At 43.8% G+C, this 21,768-nt stretch overlaps 1 protein-coding gene across 1 annotated transcript; it reads right to left on the bottom strand.

Annotated features, from left to right (window-relative positions):
* Positions 1–851: 851 nt before the first annotated feature.
* On the bottom strand, positions 852–20,001 carry LOC121572645 (phosphoprotein associated with glycosphingolipid-enriched microdomains 1). Its single transcript, XM_041884675.2, has 7 exons — positions 19,899–20,001; positions 17,815–17,866; positions 13,389–13,491; positions 12,160–12,347; positions 11,510–12,004; positions 4,187–4,246; positions 852–3,523 (listed from the first exon to the last, which is right to left on the bottom strand). The coding sequence occupies exons 2-7, from the start codon at positions 17,821–17,823 to the stop codon at positions 3,263–3,265; spliced, it is 1,116 nt and encodes a 371-aa protein (XP_041740609.2). The 5' UTR covers positions 17,824–17,866; positions 19,899–20,001; the 3' UTR covers positions 852–3,262.
* Between the last annotated feature and the right edge of the window lie 1,767 nt (positions 20,002–21,768).

Below are 21,768 nucleotides of genomic sequence, written 5' to 3'. Positions count from 1 at the left end.
GCCACCATTCAATCGCAAACGGTATCTTATCAACAATAGTTGGGTCACAGTCCGAGTGAGGAGCATCTTGCAGCTATCGTCTGTATTTGTGATAACAACACTTTTCCTATTGAATTTCCCTTAAAATGACACCATGGGCTTACTGTACTGTAGCTGATTTCATAGCCACTATAAACCAGTCCGCATACATACTACAAAATATACTTTACCATTTGCAAATTCATACAATAACTGCGTAATAAATGGTTAAAATACCACTCTAACTACATACAGGCCTCGGTTGGCATGTCAACAGCACATGCTGTTGTAATAATGCTAGTTAAAATAGGTGAGTTAGAAGCATTTGATATTCAAATTGTGCCCATGAAGGGGTATAGACACTGAGTGTACAAAACATTAGGAACACCTGCTCTTTCCACGACATAGACTGACCAGGTGAAAGCTATGATCCCTTATTGATGTCACTTGTTAAATCTACTTAAATCAGTGTAGATGAAGGGGAGGCGACAATTGAGACATGGATTGTGTATGTGTGCCATTCAGAGGGTGAATGTGCAAGACAAAAAAATGTCAGTGCCTTTGAATGGGGTATGGTAGTAGGTGCCAGGCGCACCGGTTTAAATCTGTCAAAAACTGCAACGCTGCTGGGTTTTTCACGCTCAACAGTTTCATTTAAAAATTAAAAATTTTAGTCATTTAGTGAGTGCATACATTTTCCATACTTTTGATACCTGTGTGTATCAAGAATGGTCCACCACAAAAAGGACATCCAGCCAACTTGACACAACTGTGGGAAGCATTTGGAGTCAACATGGGCCAGCATCCCCGTGGAACGCGTTCAACACCTTGTAGTGTCCACGCCAACTCAATATTAGGAAGGTGTTCCTAATGTTTTGTACACTCAGTTGATGATGATGATGCTCTATGCTCTGTACACAAGCTGTACCATAACGTTTTTGACACTGTGCTTTAGAATAATTTTCTACCATATTAATACGGACCGTATGCGTACCTACATCAGGGTAAGCAGAAACATAAACACGCCGTACAAACACATATTATACACCTTGATCAATTAACACACACAGTTTTGCTGTTGCATATTGTCACATTGAGAGAATACAAGTATTTTAAATACATTTTGAATCCTGTGAAGAAATATAAAAAAGAAAAACAACTGAGTTGAACAATTCTCACGGGATTTAAGAAGAAATCACAACATTGATAGATATGGTCTCACCATTGTTTGTCTTTTGAAAGTCCTTTTCTAAAAAGTCAGGATCATTTATGAGTACCTTGACTACTACTTTATTACCACGGCAACCCACTTCTTCTTCTCTTTATCCCGTGTACAGAACAAAACCTCTTAAAGTTTCCCTCATAAACAAACGCCCTTCCTGATATCCCTTTAAATCACACAATGATCCATCATCTTGAAATAAATATGAATTTGATCAAACGGTTGACATGTGAAATGTTTTTTAAATGCTTTAGAAACTAAAACAAGCCGTTCTTTTTTGAGTTTAGATGTCTAAACTGCCTGATTTGCTGCTACTTATTTCACAATAGTATGTAAGTACACATATCTATCATATCTCTCGCATATCTATCATATCTCTCATGTCTCTCATATCGCTCATATCTACCATATCTATCATATCTCTCATGTCTCTCATATCTCTCATATCTACCATATCTGTCATATCTGTCATATCTGTCATTTCTCGCATATCTCTCATGTCTCTCATATCTGTCATATCTGTCATATCTGTCATCTCTGTCATATCTGTCATATCTGTCATGTCTATCATATTTTAATGTCTCTCATATCTCGCATATCTGTCATATCTCTCATATCTGTCATACCTCTCATGAAGTTCTGAATGAAATGGGGCACTACAAAGGAAGAACGGACTACATAAAAAGTGGCACTACATTGTGGGGAAACCTTCTACTCAAACCTTTATAGAACGACATTATGGCACAAAGACTCGGTTGGTTTTCAATCACAAGGCACTGACAAACGTCACTGGCCAGTCAGCTTGTCACCAGCCTTATAACATTAACTCAGTTTGTAATGACTGGTTATAAATGCCTAGGAATGGATCATTCTGTGGTCTGATGAAGTGATTATGATGGTAATGGATAATGTAGTGCATTTAATAATGTCCCTTCCCTTCCCACATTGATAACAGTCGATGACAACAAAGAGGACGGAGGCCAATAACTTGACAATGGACGGTGATTTCATAGTTCAGATATCAATGACATGACAGCACCCTGCGTACATTGTAATTTAAGGGCACCATGAATGGAGAGTTAAGATTATAGTTCAATCAGATAACCTTGGGCGGTGGGCGCACCCAAACTGCACTGAGGGGGCAGTGAGCGGAAACCCTGAACTGGTGATGGATGGTAGGGTTGAAAGTTGTCGTTCAGAGCCATGTGGTGGTCTCCCTCACATCAGGGCTGCTGGTTGAGGGTGAGGCTAGGAGTTAGGCTAATGGCTGGGGTTGAGGGTTAGGCTAGGAGTTAGGCTAATGGCTGGGGTTGAGGGTGAGGCTAGGAGTTAGGCTAATGGCTGGGGTTGAGGGTGAGGCTAGGAGTTAGGCTAATGGCTGGGGTTGAGGGTGAGGCTAGGAGTTAGGCTAATGGCTGGGGTTGAGGGTGAGGCTAGGAGTTAGGCTAATGGCTGGGGTTGAGGGTGAGGCTAGGAGTTAGGCTAATGGCTGGGGTTGAGGGTGAGGCTAGGAGTTAGGCTAATGGCTGGGGCTGAGGGTGAGGCTAGGAGTTAGGCTAATGGCTGGGGTTGAGGGTTAGGCTAGGAGTTAGGTTAATGGCTGGGGTTGAGGGTGAGGCTAGGAGTTAGGTTAATGGCTGGGGTTGAGGGTGAGGCTAGGAGTTAGGCTAATGGCTGGGGTTGAGGGTGAGGCTAGGAGTTAGGCTAATGGCTGGGGTTGAGGGTGAGGCTAGGAGTTAGGCTAATGGCTGGGGTTGCGGGTGAGGCTAGGAGTTAGGCTAATGGCTGGGGCTGAGGGTGAGGCTAGGAGTTAGGCTAATGGCTGGGGTTGAGGGTTAGGCTAGGAGTTAGGTTAATGGCTGGGGTTGAGGGTGAGGCTAGGAGTTAGGTTAATGGCTGGGGTTGAGGGTGAGGCTAGGAGTTAGGTTAATGGCTGGGGTTGAGGGTGAGGCTAGGAGTTAGGTTAATGGCTGGGGTTGAGGGTGAGGCCCCAGAGACTAAGGCTTTAGGGCCCATAGGCAGTCAGAGACGGGAGCTCTCCCTGTTCAACCCCAGGGCCAGCTCACCTACACTCTCATAGTCTGGCTCTTGAACCTGGTTCCCCAGCCCCAAGTCCTCTCCACTACCAGTCTTAGGGATGTGGATGGTTTCGTAGCCAGGGTCAAGATCGCTGGAGGAAGACTCGGGGACCAGTCCCTTGATATCAGCAATGCTGCTGTAGTCACTCTCCTTCTCCTCCACATCTAGACCTGGCTTCCCCACCGTGGAGTACAGGTCTGACAGCTGGAGAGAGAGAGAGAGAGAGAGCGAGAGAGAGGGGAGAGAGAGAGAGAGAGAGAAAGAGAGAGAGAAAGAGAGAGGGGAGAGAGAGGGAGAGAGAGGGGGGAGGAGAGGAGAGAGAGAGGAGAGAGAGGAGAGGATGCAGTCAGTGTGAGCATCAAAGGACTATTTTATTTATGTATGCTTTATTTAGGTGAGGTCACAGTGAGACTGACATCTCTAATAACCAGGTGAGGTCACAGTGAGACTGACATCTCTAATAACCAGGTGAGGTCACAGTGAGACTGACATCTCTAATAACCAGGTGAGGTCACAGTGAGACTGACATCTCTAATAACCAGGTGAGGTCACAGTGAGACTGACACCTCTAATAACCAGGTGAGGTCACAGTGAGACTGACATCTCTAATAACCAGGTGAGGTCACAGTGAGACTGACACCTCTAATAACCAGGTGAGGTCACAGTGAGCCTGACATCTCTAACAACCAGGTGAGGTCACAGTGAGACTGACATCTCTAATAACCAGGTGAGGTCACAGTGAGACTGACATCTCTAACAACCAGGTGAGATCACAGTGAGACTGACATCTCTGTTTACTTGATAAGCGTCAGGACAATAGGGGAATGAGAAGAGCACAGGGAGTTCAGCGGAGAGTCACCACCTTACCTCGATCCCTGACAGCACATGGTTGTCTAGCCCCGGTGAGGTAGACAGTGGAAAGTCTAACTGTAAAGAGAAGAAAACAAAAACGAACATTCAGACTTTACAGTTCAGGCATTACACTCAACATAAAAACAATGTGCTGTGTTGTGGTTGTCCATACTGTCTTTATCACATTGAGTTGAGCAGGTGTATATTATTTAGTCAATAATTTAGCAGTGTTATTGTGTATAGCTGCTATATACTGACCCTTATGACCGATGGAGAGAGTCATTAATCAACAACACATAGCTAGCTGACAGACATAAAGAACACCTCTCTAAAGAGAACGTTAATATCAGAGATGGTGACTGGCTGGCTGCTACATCACGTCTCATATAGCTTGGATGTACTGTGAGGATGGAGCCTCTTTTAAAGTCCATCTTTCACTTGGTCAAGGACATACTGTATAAGGACATATAAGATGTAAATCTTGTGTTGGACAAACCAACTTAGTTTCTATCTCTAATCGATATGATTACTTTATGGACACACGTTCTCAAAACTCAGCAGATTTGCTTTTATTTTGGCTTCATTAGCGAAACATTTCATTTGATTGCCTTGGAGTGCAGCGGCGTGGAATCATGAAGACAAGCTCAAGCCCCCATCATCAACCAGCCTCCTTGTGTCTCTCATAGTGTTAGTTTGTTCTAATTTAGTGTCCATAAAGTCTTTGTCCGCGTGGCTTTACAAATTAAAGTGCCAGTCCAGTTAAGTAAGTGGTTTCATGACTACAACCAGGAGTTGTTCCTGACTACTACCAGGAGTTGTTCCTGACTACAACCAGGAGTTGTTCCTGACTACAACCAGGAGTTGTTCCTGACTACACCACTTGACCAGGAGAAGACTGGTTCCTAGATATGGCAGTCAAGTCATTTTTACTGACCATATTATAGCTGAAAACTAGAGCCCAGAGTTGTTCTTTGTCAGGTCACTATTGATGAGAATGTATCAAGGTAGTTAGGGGGTATGGACTGACAGACAGGACCTCTACTACGGCAGACTGATGATGGAGGACCGAAGTCTAACATTCCAAAGCGTTAGTCAGCCAGAGAATGTGTGTGGTTTGGTTTCACATGGATACACAAACACACACACAAATGCACACACACTGTACACAAGACAGGAGGCTGCTGAGGGGAGGACGGCTCATAATAATGGCCAGAACAGAGAAAATGGAATGGTATCAAACTGCTGGAAACCATGTGTTTGATGTATTTGATACCATTCCACTTATAGCGCTCCAGTCATTACCATGAGCCCGTCCTCCCCAATTAAGGTGCCATCAACCTCCAGTGGTACACACACACGTACACCCGTACACACAGGCTATCACACGCACGTGCACGCACGCACACACACACACACACACACACACACGCACACACACATCTAAAACATAATCAAGCTCTTTCCCTTTGGTGACAGACAACTCCACTGTTGATATACTGAATATCAGTTTATCTAAGAGAATGGCCCCTTGTGAGCGTCACACTAGTGAATGACAAGGTCAATTACATTTTCTCAGTGTAAATCAAAAGCTTCTAAGGCCACGGGCGATGCAAAGTCAAATTATTCCAGACAACAGAACAGTCATTTCTGGTTATTATGGCTTAATAGCTGTGTTACAGAGCGGGAGAGATTGCAGTGTTGAACAAAGGAAAATCATCTGTGTGTGTGTGTCTGAGTGTGTGTTTGTGTGTTTGCTTAGGGTCTACCTGAGGGAGAATCCAGCAGACTTAAATACACACACACACACACGCACACGCACACACACAGACACACACCGAGCGCCATCCATCATCTGCCTGGTCTGTCAGAATGACGGTGGGCAGCTGGATCTCATCAGGCTCTCCTCCTCTCCTCTCCTCCTCTCCCCTCTCCTCCTTATCCACTCCTCTCCACTCTGCTTTGCATACATTACCACACACATTACCCTGTCGGTCTGACAAGACAAATCACCAGCCAACCCCAGTCACACCGACGCACCACCACAGAGAATAAAGAAAGTTACGGGTTAACCTTAAATCAGCCCCAGGGTGTCTGCAAATGTGTGTGTGTGTGTGTGTGTGTGTGTCCATACGATTCCATTCATGCGTGTGTAATATGGGGTTTGTAAAAAGAAAACTGGGGGTAGAGGCGTAGAACAGAATTAATGCTGACTCCACATTCCAACACTGGAGGACGGAACACGGAACAGGCTTTGGGAGTGTAGGGGGCCCAGCTCAGCCCAGCCCAGCCCAGCGGTTGGTTCATCATATAGCAGGGAGCCAGAGGGTCAAGCTGGGCTAGGCGTCACCTGCTGCCCAACGCAACACTTTATTACTGATTAGCTAATTGGCTGGACGGCTGGAGCTTCAACATGTTGATTACTGATTAGATAATTGGCTGGACGGCTGGACCTTAAACATGTTGGTTACTGATTAGCTAATTGGCTGGACGGCTGGACCTTCAACACTTTTATTACTGATTAGCTAATTGGCTGGACGGCTGGAGCTGGCCCAAGACAGGGGCGAAAGGGGAAAAGTCTGAGTCAAGACAGAGACCAGAACAACGCGAGTCCAATTCAAGATCACAATTGTAATTGTCAGATCGTCACCATAATAAGAGCTTAACATGTTCCGTGTTTCTGTGTTAAAGATATTCTCCGGTACTCTGGGCTGGCCCACATGGGGGTAAATGTAGGGAAAATGGCGCCGCACAGCTTCCAGAAAACAGTCGCTTTCAAACTAGGGATTTCGTAGCTAATTGAGGTAAGACAGTAATTCTGCTCATAGATTATACATGTATGAACTACACATCCAGCCCAAAACAGGAGGTTTAAAAAATACTTACTAGTCGCCAAAGTACCGGAGCACGTCTTTAATATTTCAGAAGAACATATGGATTCTTTAGCCATTCAGAATGGTAAAAAAAATTATTGCTGCGGGCAAATAGAGAGCCACTCTACAAATGATCACTAAATAATATATAAAAATACTAAATATGTGACTTGTTTCAGGAAACTAGAGCTGTGTTCGAATACTCATACTAACAGCACTAACCTTACTATTTGTGACGTAAATTGAGTATGTAATATGCTTATTGGTCATAGTATGGATATAGTTAGTATGCCAAAAGTTCCCTGATGTCGTATTAAATTCGCCAAAATACGAAGTATACAAGCAGTGGACACTATTTCCGTGCTTTTAGAGCACTTAATGCAATTCTTAAGAAAATGGGCGTGGCTTCACAACGTTGTGAAAATGGCAGAAAATATGCAGCCAAAGTCCGACGAGCACGGATACAAATTCATTGCTTTAACTAATTATGACAAATGTTAAGAAAATGTTGAGCAATGTAATAAAGCAATTACTTTTCAAATAAGTTACGTTACACGTTATGTTGGCTGACAATTTGTTAGCTACGCTATCCTTACGAACCGCATAGCATTACAGCAGTATGTACCGGTATGTTAGCTAGTTACCTAACGTTAGTTGGCTACTAATACATCGAACTTGCCAGGCAATATTTTAACTATAATCTAACTAACTACCCAACGTTTATTGACTTGATTATTCACGTCATTCTTAGCTAAGTGGTGTAGTCGTTGTGCGTTCTCAATAGACATTGTTAATTCTGTCTATCTACTCCGATTTCAGAGCACTCTTGTCTGAGTGTGCCAGAGTGCAGAATAACTGATGAATTTACGAACGCTCAACACCCGTTGAATATATGGCCGGTGTCAGTAAACGTCGGCAAAAAAAAATATTATTAAATTGTTGCCAGCAGCACAGTTACAGTCACCAACGCTCTGGATAACATGAAAACAGCCTAACCAGCTCTTCTATGGCGAGTAAAATGGTCAGAGTGAGGTGTTCTCTCATTTGTGTCTGGAAATAGCTAGCAAGCTAGCCACCGTTAGCCAGTTAGCTTGGGTGCTTGACTGCCGTTGTGAGGTCAGAACGCTCGGATCAACCCTACTCCTCAGCCAGAGCGTCCAGTGACGCGCTCCGAGAGCGAAACGCTCTGAATTTATGAATATATGTGGATTCAAGTATTTTTAGCCAGATCCTAATTGATATGTCAACATTTTATTTTGATGGTGTAGAAGGCCCTTCTTGCCTTGTCTCTCAGATCGTTCACAGCTTTGTGGAAGTTACCTGTGGCGCTGATGTTTAGGCCGAGGTGTGTATAGTTTTTTGTGTGCTCTAGGGCAACGGTGTCTAGATGGAATTTGTATTTGTATTTGTGGTGTTTTCCAATTTTCCCAGAAGTTGTTAGAGTCTATGGATTCTTCAATTATATTGAGCTGATTTCTGACTTGTTGTTCATTCTTTTTCCGTAGTGTATTTCTGTATTGTTTTAGTGATTCACCATAGTGAAGGCGTAGGCTCAGGTTTTCTGGGTCTCTATGGTTTTGGTTGGATAGGTTTCTCAATTTCTTTCTTAGGTTTTTGCATTCTTCATCAAACCATTTGTCATTGTTGTTACTTTTCTTCGGTTTTCTGTTAGAGATTTTTAGATTTGATAAGGAAGCATAGAGGTCAAATATACTGTTTAGGTTTTCTACTGCCAAGTTTACATCTTCACTATTACAGTGGAACGTTTTGTCCAGGAAGTTGTCTAAAAGGGATTGAATTTGTTGTTGCCTAATTGTTTTTTTGGTAGGTTTTGACACAACTTTCCTTCAATCTATAGCATTTCTTAATATTATTCAGTTCCTTTGGCTTTGATGCCTCATGTTTGAGTATTGCTCTGTTCAAGTAGACTGTGATTTTGCTGTGGTCTGATAGGGGTGTCAGTGGGCTGAGTGTGAACGCTCTGAGAGACTCTGGGTTGAGGTCAGTGATAAAGTAGTCTACAGTACTACTGCCAAGAATTGAGCTATAGGTGTACCTACCATAGGAGTCCCCTCGAGGCCTACCATTGACTATGTACATACCCAGCGTGCGACAGAGCTGCAGGAGTTGTGACCCGTTTTTTGTTGGTTATGTTGTCATATTTGTGCCTAGGAGGGCATATGGGGGAGGGAATGCTGTCACATCCAGGTAGGTGTTTGTCCTCCTGTGTGCTGAGGGTGTCAGGTTCTTGTCCTGTTCTGGCATTTAAGTCGCCACACTATTACATGTCCCTGGGTCTGGAAATGATTGATTTCCCCCTCCAGGATGGAGAAGCTGTCTTCATTAAAGTATGGGGATTCTAGTGGGGGGATATAGGCAACACACATTATCTCTCTGTTGAGATAATTTCCTTTAGATTTTTTTCTAGCCAATCGTAAAATGTTCCTGTTTTGATTAATTTAATAGAGTGAGTTAGGTCTGCTCTATACCAAATTAGCATACCCCCTGAGTCCCTTCCCTGTTTAATTTACATTTACATTTTCGTCATTTAGCAGATGCTCTTATCCAGAGCGACTTACAAATTGGTGCATTCACCTTATGTTAGCCATTGGGACAACCACTTTACAATATTTTTTTTTTTTTTGGGGGGTGGGGTAAGGGGGGGTAGAAGGATCACTTTATCCTATCCCAGGTATTCCTTAAAGAGGTGGGGTTTCAAGTGTCTCCGAAGGTGGTGAGTGACTCTGCTGTCCTGGCGTCGTGAGGGAGCTTGTTCCACCATTGGGGTGCCAGAGCAGCGAACAGTTTTGACTGGGCTTCCGTAGAGGTAGGGGAGCTAGCAGGCCAGATGTGGATGAACGTAGTGCCCTCGTTTGGGTGTAGGGACTGATCAGAGCCTGAAGGTACGGAGGTGCCGTTCCCCTCACATCTCCGTAGGCAAGCACCATGGTATTGTAGCAGATGCGTGCTTCAACTGGAAGCCAGTGGAGTGTGCGGAGGAGTGGGGTGACGTGAGAGAACTTGGGAAGGTCGAACACCAGATGGGCTGCGGCGTTCTGGATGAGTTGTAGGGGTTTAATGGCACAGGCAGGGAGCCCAGCCAACAGCGAGTTGCAGTAATCCAGACGGGAGATGACAAGTGCCTGGATTAGGACCTGTGCCGCTTCCTGTGTAAGGCAGGGTCGTACTCTGCAAATGTTGTAGAGCATGAACCTACAGGATCGGGTCACCGCCTTGATGTTAGCGGAGAACGACAGGGTGTTGTCCAGGGTCACGCCAAGGCTCTTTGCACTCTGGGAGGAGGACACAACAGAGTTGTCAACCGTGATGGCAAGATCATGGAACGGGCAGTCCTTCCCCGGGAGGAAGAGCAGCTCCGTCTTGCCGAGGTTCAGCTTGAGGTGGTGATCCATCATCCACACTGATATGTATGTTTCACACCTGGTAGTTTGGTGGATGAGACTACCAGATCTCTGTAACCTAGAGGGCAACCAGTGGGTCCGTCTATACCATGTTCCTTGTAGGATGACAATGTCTGTATTTCCGATTTCTTTGGTGAAGTCCAGGTTCCTGCTCTTTAGGCCAAAGGCAGATGACCTCAGGCCTTGGATATTCCCTCTATCTCTCCCTCCCTCTACCCCCCCCCCCTCTCTCTCTCTCTCTCTCTCTCTCCCTCTATCTATCTTCTATCTCTCTCTCTCTCTCTCTCTCTCTCTCTCTCTCTCTCTCTCTCTCTCTCTCTCTCTCTCTCTCTCTCTCTCTCTCTCTCTCTCTCTCTCTCTCTCTCTCTCTCTCTCTCTCTCTCTCTCTCTCTCTCTCTCTCTCTCTCTCTCTCTCTCTCTCTCTCTCCCTCTCTCTCTCTCTCTATCTCTCTCTCTCTCTCTCTCTCTCTCTCTCTCTCTCTCTCTCTCTCTCTCTCTCTCTCTCTCTCTCTCTCTCTCTCTCTCTCTCTCTCTCTCTCTCTTCCTCTATCTATCCTCTCTCTCTCTATCTCTCTCTCTCTCTCTCTCTCTCTCTCCCTCTATCTCTCTCTCTCTCTCTCTCTCTCTCTCTCTCTCTCTCTCTCTCTCTCTCTCTCTCTCTCTCTCTATCTATCTTCTATCTCTCTCTCCCTCCATCTCTATCTCTATTCTACATCTCTCATTTCGCTCTCTCTTCCTCTCTCTCTCTCCCTGCTCTTCCTCTCTCTCTCTCCCTGCTCTTCCTCTCTCTCTCTCCCTGCTCTTCCTCTCTCTCTCTCCCTGCTCTTTCTCTCTCTCGCTCTTTCTCTCCCTCATAATGTCGATCGGACACAGAGACAGAGAGAGGCTCTTTCTGTTCTGCTTTCTACTCTAACTTGTGGCTCACAACTGAATCAATACATCTAGTCAGGAATCAGTTGAGCTGTCTTTCTGCTGTACAAGTGCGGTCTTTCTCCCTCACAAACATACATAAACACACAGACATAGACATAAACAACGATCCTCACCTCTCCGTTGTGCAGCGCAGCCCCCATTACCACCACCCCTCCTGCGTCCATCATGGTAGGCTGGTTGTCATTCTCATCCAGCACCTTGTCAGGCACAGGCGGGGGTCTCTCCTCCTCGGGCTCCTCTGTGGGGCTCACAGCAGCAGCGATGGTGGCTGAGCGCCTGGCCTCCAGGTCTGCACTGTGACGGCTCTTCTTGTTCAGATCCACCGAGGCGTACTCCACTCCCGCGCACAGGGGCCCTCGCTCCGGGGTGCTGCCGGGGCTGAGGTGGCCGTTGTGGAGGGCTGGAGGGTGGCGGGGAGGTGGGAGGTGGTTGTGGTGGGAAATGTCATTGTCATCAGGGCTGAGGGGGGACGTAGTACCGTGTCCGTTGGGTAGACCTACAGCCATGCTTCCTGGATGGTCCTTCAGCTCTTTGACCGTCTCGTACAGGGAGTCTTCAACACTCACGTCCCGGGACGCTGTCAAGATGCCGCCTCTTTCCTTCACCACCTAGTTTAGTTGAGTTGATTGAGACAGCCGTCAGTACATTAGGACTAGTCTCCCTGGGTTCATACAGTACAACCATTCAATAAACACAAGAGGACTCATTCCAATAAGTCAATAAATACCTATATAATAACATGAACAACAACAATCCCTAATACCTCGTAGGTGCCATCTCCAGAGGGAGGGAGAGGGGGTCCGTTGGAGGATCCCATCCCCTCCAGAGCGCTGTTGGGTGGGATGCTGGGCAGCTCACGGTCCTGGGGACACTTGGAGCTCCGCAGCTCTGACTGGCTGGACAGCATCTCCTCAGAGGGCTGGGGACTGCTGTCCTGGGTGTCTGTCAACACTGGGGGAGGATGGATCAATACATTTGAGTTGAGTTCAATTGAATTGAATTGAATTTTGTTAAGTTGAGTTGGGTTGGGTTTAATTGAATTGGACACGACAAAGGGAAAAAGGATGGGATGTGTGGGTGGTTATGCCGGGTTAACAGAGAGAGAGTTTGAGGATGTTGTGTGTGGGTGGTTATGCCAGGTTAAAAGAGAGAGAGTTTGAGGATGGTGTGTGTGGGTGGTTATGCCGGGTTAACAGAGAGAGAGTTTGAGGATGGTGTGTGTGGGTGGTTATGTTGGGTTAACAGAGAGAGAGTTTTAGGATGGTGTGTGTGGGTGGTTATGCCGGGTTAACAGAGAGAGAGTTTGAGGATGGTGTGTGTGGGTGGTTATGCCGGGTTAACAGAGAGAGAGTTTGAGGATGGTGTGTGTGGGTGGTTATGCCGGGTTAACAGAGAGAGAGTTTGAGGATGGTGTGTGTGGGTGGTTATGCCGGGTTAACAGAGAGAGAGTTTAAGGATGGTGTGTGTGGGTGGTTATGCCGGGTTAACAGAGAGAGAGTTTGAGGATGGTGTGTGTGGGTGGTTATGCCGGGTTAACAGAGAGAGAGTTTGAGGATGGGAAGCCTCGATCTTAAACAACAACATTGCATCTTTGAAAGCTGCAGTGGACAATTTGGACTAGTTAGACTGTTCGTTCATAGAGCTTGTTTGTGCATTGTCTAACTCCTTTGTCATTGGTTGTCATGCCAGAGGGCCTAGATGTTTGGCATGACAACCAACAGTGGAGCTGGCTACAACACAGATCTGTTACCAGACTACTAGTGGACCATGTCTCATGGATTAGATTGCCACAGGTGTGGAAACCAAACGAATAACCAAGTAAGTGTGCAAAGTGAAGGCTAAATGTAGATGGAATGTATGCTGAATGAATATTACACTCTTTTAAAAAGTCATGAATGAAACGGCAACAAACAATAAACAACACATGCAGAGGCGGTCTTCGTGTGTGTGTGTGTGTGTGTGTGTGTGTGCGTGTGTGTGTGTGTGTGTTACCTGTGCCACTGGTTAGTGGGCCGTTGTGTGAACTGCTCACCAATAGGTCAGTCCCTGGGCTGTCCACAGACTGAATACCGGTAAATGTCTCTCTCTCAGACACCTGTAGACCGACAAACACTGGGTTAGGATGGGGATATGTGGCTTATTATAGACACAGGTCTGGGATCAGTTTACCCTGCGTCCCTGTGTGGTCCTGTGTGGCTCAGTTAGTACACATCCTACAAATATATGAACTCGCTGTACTATAAGTCACTTTGGATAAGTGGAGCTATATACATTATATATTCACTACCAGTCAAAAGTTTTACAACAACTACTCATTCAAGGGTTTTTCTTTATTTTTACATTGTAGAATAACAGTGAAGACATCAAAACTATGAAATAACACATATGGAATCATGTAGTAACCAAAAAAGTGTTAAACAAATCAAAATATATTTTATATTTGAGATTCTTCAAATAGCCACCCTTTGCCTTGATGACAGCTTTGCACACTCTTGGCATTCTCTCAACAAGCTTCATGAGGTAGTCACCTGGAATGCATTTCAATTAACAGGTGTGCCTTCTTAAAAGTTAATTTGTGGAATTTCTTTCCTTCTTAATGCGTTTGAGCCAATCAGTTGTAAAGTGACAAGGTGGGGGGGGGGGGTTTACAGAAGATAGCCCTATTTGGTAAAACACCAAGTCCATATTATGGCAAGAACAGCTCAAATAAGCAAAGAGAAACGACAGTCCATCATTACTTTAAGGCATGACGGTCAATACGGAATTTCAAGAATTTTTAAGGTTTATTCAAGTGCAGTCGCAAAAACCATCAAGCGCTATGATGAAACTGGCTCTCATGAGGACCACCACAGGAATGGAAGACCCAGAGTTACCTCTGCTGCAGAGGATAAGTTCATTAGAGTTACCAGCCTCAGAAATTGCAGCCCAAATAAATGCTTCACGGAGTTCAAGTCACAGACACATCTCAACATCAACTGTTCAGAGGGGACTGTGTGAATCAGGCCTTCATGGTCAAATTGCTGCAAAGAAACCACTACTAAAGGACACCAATAAGAAGAAGAGACCTGCTTGGGCCAAGAAACACGAGGAATGGACATTAGACCGGTGGAAATGTGTCCTTTGGTCTGGAGTCCAAATTTGAGATTTTTGGTTCCTACCGCCGTGTGAGATGCGGTGTGGGTGAACGGATTATCTCCGCATGTGTAGTTCCCATCGTAAAGCAGGGAGGAATAGGTGTTATGGTGTGGGGGTGCTTTGCTGGTGACATTGTCTGTGATTTATTTAGAATTCAAGGCACACTTAACCAGCATGGCTACCACAGCATTCTGCAGCGATACACCACCCCATCTGGTTTGGGCTTAGTGGGACTATCATTTGTTTTTCAACAGGACAATGACCCAACACACCTCCAGGCTGTGTAAGGGCTATTTGACCAAGAAGGAGAGTGATGGAGTGCTGCATCAGATGACCTGGCCTCCACAATCCCTCGACCTCAACCCAATTGAGATGGTTTGGGATGAGTTGGACAGCAGAGTGAAGGAAAAGCAGCCAACAAGTGCTCAGCATATGTAGGAACTCCTTCAAGACTGTTGGAAAAGCATTCCAGGAAGCTGGTTGAGAGAATACCAAGAGTGTGCAAAGCTGTCATCAAGGCAAAGGGTGGCTATTTGAAGAATCTCAAATATAAAATATATTTTAATTTGTTTAACACTTTTTTGGTTACTACATGATTCCATATGTGTTATTTCATAGTTTCGATGTCTTCACTATTATTCTACAATGTAGAACATAGTAAAAAATAAAGAAAAACCCTGAAATGAGTAGGTGTGTTTAAACTTTGGACTGGTAGTGTACATTAGATCAGTGTCATCCTACGCCTCATTCTGAGAGGCTGTGATCAGATATAATACCTTTACACAATTACACCTCAATTCATATGAACATCAGGACATTGTGAGGGGAACAATGGGCATTGAGCCACTGCAGGTCTTTGTGTTGTCAGTAACCTCACTGATATAAAACCAAAGGACAGAGGCAGTAACCTTCAGATCTACAGCACCACCTGGTGGCTGTGTCTGATAATGACTGTTGCTAGGCTGAATCTGATGGCGTACCTATAGAGACACAGGGGTTAGTGGAGTCTGTCTGTTGAGAAGAAGACAAAGACCCAATTCAACCCGTCAGTCTGTCGTTAAAGACCCAATTCAACCTGTCAGTCTGTCGTTAAAGACCCAATTCAACCCGTCAGTCTGTCGTTAAAGACCCAATTCAACCTGTCAGTCTGTCGTTAAAGACCCAATTCAACCCGTCAGTCTGTCGTTAAAGACCCAATTCAACCCGTCAGTCTGTCGTTAAAGACCCAATTCAACCCGTCAGTCTGTCGTTAAAGACCCAATTCAACCCGTCAGTCTGTCGTTAAAGACCCAATTCAACCCGTCAGTCTGTCGTTAAAGACCCAATTCAACCTGTCAGTCTGTCGTTAAAGACCCAATTCAACCAGTCAGTCTGTCGTTAAAGACCCAATTCAACCCATCAGTCTGTCGTTAAAGACCCAATTCAACCCGTCAGTCTGTCGTTAAAGACCCAATTCAACCTGTCAGTCTGTCGTTAAAGACCCAATTCAACCTGTCAGTCTGTCGTTAAAGACCCAATTCAACCCGTCAGTCTGTCGTTAAAGACCCAATTCAACCTGTCAGTCTGTCGTTAAAGACCCAATTCAACCTGTCAGTCTGTCGTTAAAGACCCAATTCAACCTGTCAATCTGTCATTAAAGACCCAATTCAACCCGTCAGTCTGTCGTTAAAGACCCAATTCAACCTGTCAGTCTGTCGTTAAAGACCCAATTAAACCCGTCAGTCTGTCATTAAAGATCCAATTCAACCTGTCAGTCTGTCGTTAAAGACCCAATTCAACCCGTCAGTCTGTCGTTAAAGTGAAGTCCTCCTTCATAACTTCACAGGCGAGGCCCGACACTACAGTGTAAAGGTTACTCTCCAGATACTGTAACTATCAGATAAAAAGGTTTCCACGTCCCCGGAGGTTTGAGCAAAGAGTGTGTGTGTGACTGCATGTAATTAGAATGAAAGGACGATGTCAGTTTCTTTCTGAAAGAGAGCTATTTATCTCACTTAACCACAACTTGTAAGTAGTAATTTAATCTTTACCATAGCTAATGCTCATCATGGTCTTCATCATGATGGAATGGTTGGGTATAGTGCGAGAATTCACAATATGCATTCAGAATCCCATTGAAATAAACAGTTTACTATGCAATTAATGTGCTAAACCGTGAACTGGTGAAATAAAAGGTGAATTAAATATAGTGGTTCTGAAAATACTGATTCTTCTCTGTGAACATTTCAGTTTATATGAAGATACTGCAGACCGAAGTGGAACAAATTCTACACATCTGGGGTGTAATTATTAGTCCAAACAGTTGCAAAACGTTTAGCAACTAAAACTAGGGTTTCTACTGGACAAATGCAGGTAGGTCCCTCGCCGTTTCGTTCCGTTTGCTTCCGTTTAAGAAACATTTTGCAACAGAATCGGCGTAATGAATACGCCCCTGGTGTTGATTCCAGACCAGCGTACACAGTGTATGTGTGTTTGTGTGTGTGTGCCACTGGGACCTGTCAATCACAGAGCTGGCAGAGATCCCAAGCCTAATTTACAACTAGACACGCTCTATGATCACAACATGATGACTCTCCCACATAGGGGCTAATGTGTGTGTGTGTGTGTGTGTGTGTGTGATAGAGGGAGTAAATATTTTGGCTGCATTTATCACATTATACTAATACTCCTTCCCCCTCTGCAATTCATGTCTCCCTTCTGTCCATTCCTTCCTGGATAATGCTGACCTCTGAACTCTTGACCTCTTGACCAGGGTCATCCATCCAATAGACTCCCTCCATCCCGTTCTGCACTAAGAGCTGCATATGGCTAAAACCCTGTCCATCTCCCTCTCTCCATCTCCCTCCCTCTCTCCATATCCCTCCCTCTCTCCATCTCCCTCTCTCTCTCCATCTCCATCTCTCACTCCATATCTCTCTCTCCCTCCATCTCCCTCTCTCTCTCCATATCTCTCTCTCTCTCTCTCTCCATCTCCCTCCCTCTCTCCATCTCTCTCCCTCTCTCTCTCCATATCTCTCTCTCTCCATCTCCCTCCCTCTCTCCATCTCTCTCCCTCTCTCTCTCCATCTCCCTCTCTCTCTCCATCTCTCTCTCTCTCTCTCTCTCTCTCTCTCTCTCTCTCTCTCTCTCTCTCTCTCTCCATCTCCCTCCCTCTCTCCATCTCCCTCCCTCTCTCCATCTCCCTCCCTCTCTCAGAGTTCTTTTCAGGGACAGACATAGCAGACTAACTAAGGCTGTTTTAAGTGAAGCAAGTGACAGATCCCTTTAGTTCAGTCAGACTCACTCCATTCATGAGGTTCTCGTGGTCTACTGTGCAGCCATTTGCTTTCTTTGGCCTGGAGAAGAAGAAGGATGAAGAAGGAAGATGGTGATTAAAACTTTGACTTTGTCTGCTTTGAGTTGATGTATTAACTCTGGGCTACAGCATACTGCATACAAACTGTAATAATGTAGTATATTATGCAAACTGTAATAATGTAGTTTATTAAGCAGACTGTAATAATGTGGTATATTATGCAGACTGTAATAATGTAGTCTATTATACAGACTGTAATAACATAGTCTATTATACAGACTGTAATAATGTAGTCTATTATACAGACTGTAATAATGTAGTCTATTATGCAGACTGTAATAATGTAGTCTATTATACAGACTGTAATAATGTAGTCCATTATACAGACTGTAATAATGTAGTCTATTATACAGACTGTAATAATGTAGTCCATTATACAGACTGTAATAATGTAGTCTATTATGCAGACTGTAATAATGTAGTCTATTATGCAGACTGTAATAATGTAGTCTATTATGCAGACTGTAATAATGTAGTCTATTATACAGACTGTAATAATGTAGTCCATTATACAGACTGTAATAATGTAGTCTATTATGCAGACTGTAATAATGTAGTCTATTATACAGACTGTAATAATGTAGTCTATTATGCAGACTGTAATAATGTAGTATATTATATACTGTAATAATGTAGTATATTATGCAGACTGTAATAATGTAGTCTATTATGCAGACTGTAATAATGTAGTCTATTATTCAGACTGTAATAATGTAGCCTATGATGCAGACTGTAATAATGTAGTCATTATACAGACTGTAATAATGTAGTCTATTATACAGACTGTAATAATGTAGTCTATTATACAGACTGTAATAATGTAGACTATTATACAGACTGTAATAATGTAGTCTATTATGCAGACTGTAATAATGTAGTCTATTATGCAGACTGTAATAATGTAGTCTATTATACAGACTGTAATAATGTAGTATGTTATGCAGACTGTAATAATGTAGTCTATTATACAGACTGTAATAATGTAGTCTATTATGCAGACTGTAATAATGTAGTCTATTATGCAGACTGTAATAATGTAGTCTATTATGCAGACTGTAATAATGTAGTATATTATATACTGTAATAATGTAGTATATTATGCAGACTGTAATAATGTAGTCTATTATGCAGACTGTAATAATGTAGTCTATTATTCAGACTGTAATAATGTAGCCTATGATGCAGACTGTAATAATGTAGTCATTATACAGACTGTAATAATGTAGTCTATTATACAGACTGTAATAATGTAGTCTATTATACAGACTGTAATAATGTAGACTATTATACAGACCGTAATAATGTAGTCTATTATGCAGACTGTAATAATGTAGTCTATTATGCAGACTGTAATAATGTAGTCTATTATACAGACTGTAATAATGTAGTATGTTATGCAGACTGTAATAATGTAGTCTATTATACAGACTGTAATAATGTAGTCTATTATGCAGACTGTAATAATGTAGTCTATTATGCAGACTGTAATAATGTAGTCTATTATTCAGACTGTAATAATGTAGTCTATTATGCAGACTGTAATAATGTAGTCTATTATACAGACTGTAATAATGTAGTATGTTATGCAGACTGTAATAATGTAGTCTATTATGCAGACTGTAATAATGTAGTCTATTATTCAGACTGTAATAATGTAGTCTATTATGCAGACTGTAATAATGTAGTCTATTATTCAGACTGTAATAATGTAGTCTATTATGCAGACTGTAATAATGTAGTCTATTATACAGACAGTAATAATGTAGTATATTATACAGACTGTAATAATGTAGTATATTATGCAGACTGTAATAATATAGTCTATTATACAGACACCCAATTGTGCTGGTCTATCTATCGGTACCAAAGTAAGAATGTGATAAATAAACTATTTGTTAGAAGTAAATCAACAGTACAGTATAAATATAACATAAGTACAATGACAGTAACATTATTTATGTTTTCATCTTACATGTTATTGAATGTGTGTGTGTCCTACAAGTCCCACTCACCCCTGGCAGTTGGCGCACAGCAGCAGTAACAGCGAGAGCAGCACTAAGGAAGAGATGGTCGTCAGGGTGCCTACTAGGACCAGCTGCTCGTTGCCTAAGGACGTCGCCGTGGCGTCCCCTGACCCCCTGACCCCCAGCCCCCACAAGGCACTCAGCACCGGAGCCATGATGCATCACACACTGGGAGGGGACCCGCTAGTAAGGGGGCATCACAAACACACCCTAGGATGGTAGCTATAGGGAGCGAGAGAGAGAGAGAGAGAGAGAGAGAGAGAGAGAGAGAGAGAGAGAGAGAGAGAGAGAGAGAGAGAGAGAGAGAGAGAGAGAGAGAGAGAGAGAGAGAGAGAGAGAGAGAGAGAGAGAGAGAGAGAGAGAGAGAGAAAGAGAGAGCGAGAGAGAGAGAGAGAGCGAGAAAGAGAGAGACAGAGAGAGAGAGAGAGAGAGACAGAGAGAGAGAGAGAGAGAGAGAGAGAGAGAGAGAGAGAGAGAGAGAGAGAGAGAGAGAGAGAGAGACAGAGAGAGAGAGAGAGAGAGAGAGAGAGAGAGAGAGAGAGAGAGAGAGAGAGAGAGAGAGACAGAGAGAGAGAGAGAGAGAGAGAAAGAGATAGACAGAGAGAGACAGAGAGAGAGAGAGAGAGAGAGAGAGAGAGACAGAGAGAGAGAGAGAGAGAGAGAGAGAGAGAGAGAGCAAGGTCATAACAGGTTAATTATATTTATTCTCACTATTCTATACTGGTCATAACAGTATTGTGCAGTGTTCTGCCATGACTAGACAAATCTTTTCTAAAAATATATACTGATAGTAGATTACAATGAATGATGTTGCCACTTTCCAAATCATCAACTCATCCTATGATGCAATAGAAGACATTATCATATGTCATTACAGTGGATATTAATTAATAATATAGCACTTAAATATGTTACTGTTGTACTATTACAGATCTATCTAGTTCTCATGCAATGCAGATGCAATGTAGTGCAGTGTTTTAAACCAGCCACAAGGGGGCAGGCCAGTGCAGACACAGACTGCAATGCAGGCATTCAGGGTCATATTCTGTCTATATGATACAGATCTGCTGCAGTCTCCTCACTCAGAGAATACTACAGAACTTGCATACTGCATATGCAGTAAGTAACCTCCCCACGTAAGCTTTATATGCCTGAATGCTGTCCAAGAGGGTTAGGCTGAATTCAATGATGCTCCTGTCCTGAATTATTTTTGGCCAGAGAGGGTGTGTGCCCCACCTCCACAAACTGAATGGGCAGATTACAATCAGATAGCTGGCAGCCCAGAGTGTCGCTGAGGACTGGGCACTGCGTCTCTCTCTCTCTCTGTGTGTGTGTGTGTGTGTGTGTGTGTGTGTGTGTGTGTGTGTGTGTGTGTGTGTGAGAGAGAGAGAGAGAGAGAGAGAGAGAGAGAGAGAGAGAGAGAGAGAGAGAGAGAGAGAGAGAGAGAGAGAGAGAGAGAGAGAGAGAGAGAGAGAGAGAGAGAGAGAGAGAGAGGAGAAAAGAAGGAAAGGTATCAGGATAAAGACAGGGTAGTTCAGTACTAGCACTGTCTGATTGCAGTCTAACTAACCTTCCCTTTTCAATCAGTCAATCAGACAGCAGTAACAGAACAGGGAGGAAGACGACATCTGAGCAGTAACAGAACAGGGAGGAAGAGGACATCTGAGCAGTAACAGAACAGAGGAAGAGGACATCTGAGCAGTAACAGAACAGAGAGGAAGAGGACATCTGAGCAGTAACAGAACAGAGGAAGAGGACATCTGAGCAGTAACAGAACAGAGGAAGAGGACATCTGAGCAGTAACAGAACAGAGGAAGAGGACATCTGAGCAGTAACAGAACAGAGGAAGAGGACATCT

Source organism: Coregonus clupeaformis, chromosome 29 (genome assembly GCF_020615455.1).
Source record: "Coregonus clupeaformis isolate EN_2021a chromosome 29, ASM2061545v1, whole genome shotgun sequence".
Classification (NCBI taxonomy): domain Eukaryota; kingdom Metazoa; phylum Chordata; class Actinopteri; order Salmoniformes; family Salmonidae; genus Coregonus; species Coregonus clupeaformis.
Note: the sequence above shows the minus strand (reverse complement) of the source record. Positions and strands in the feature narration are given on the sequence as shown.

Coding starts and splice junctions, on each gene's coding strand:
- LOC121572645 (XM_041884675.2), bottom strand. Junction 12,005..12,159: donor CTGGAGATGGCACCTACGAG/GTATTAGGGATT, acceptor CAACTAAACTAG/GTGGTGAAGGAAAGAGGCGG. Junction 3,524..4,186: donor ATGTGCTGTCAGGGATCGAG/GTAAGGTGGTGA, acceptor CTCTCTCTCCAG/CTGTCAGACCTGTACTCCAC.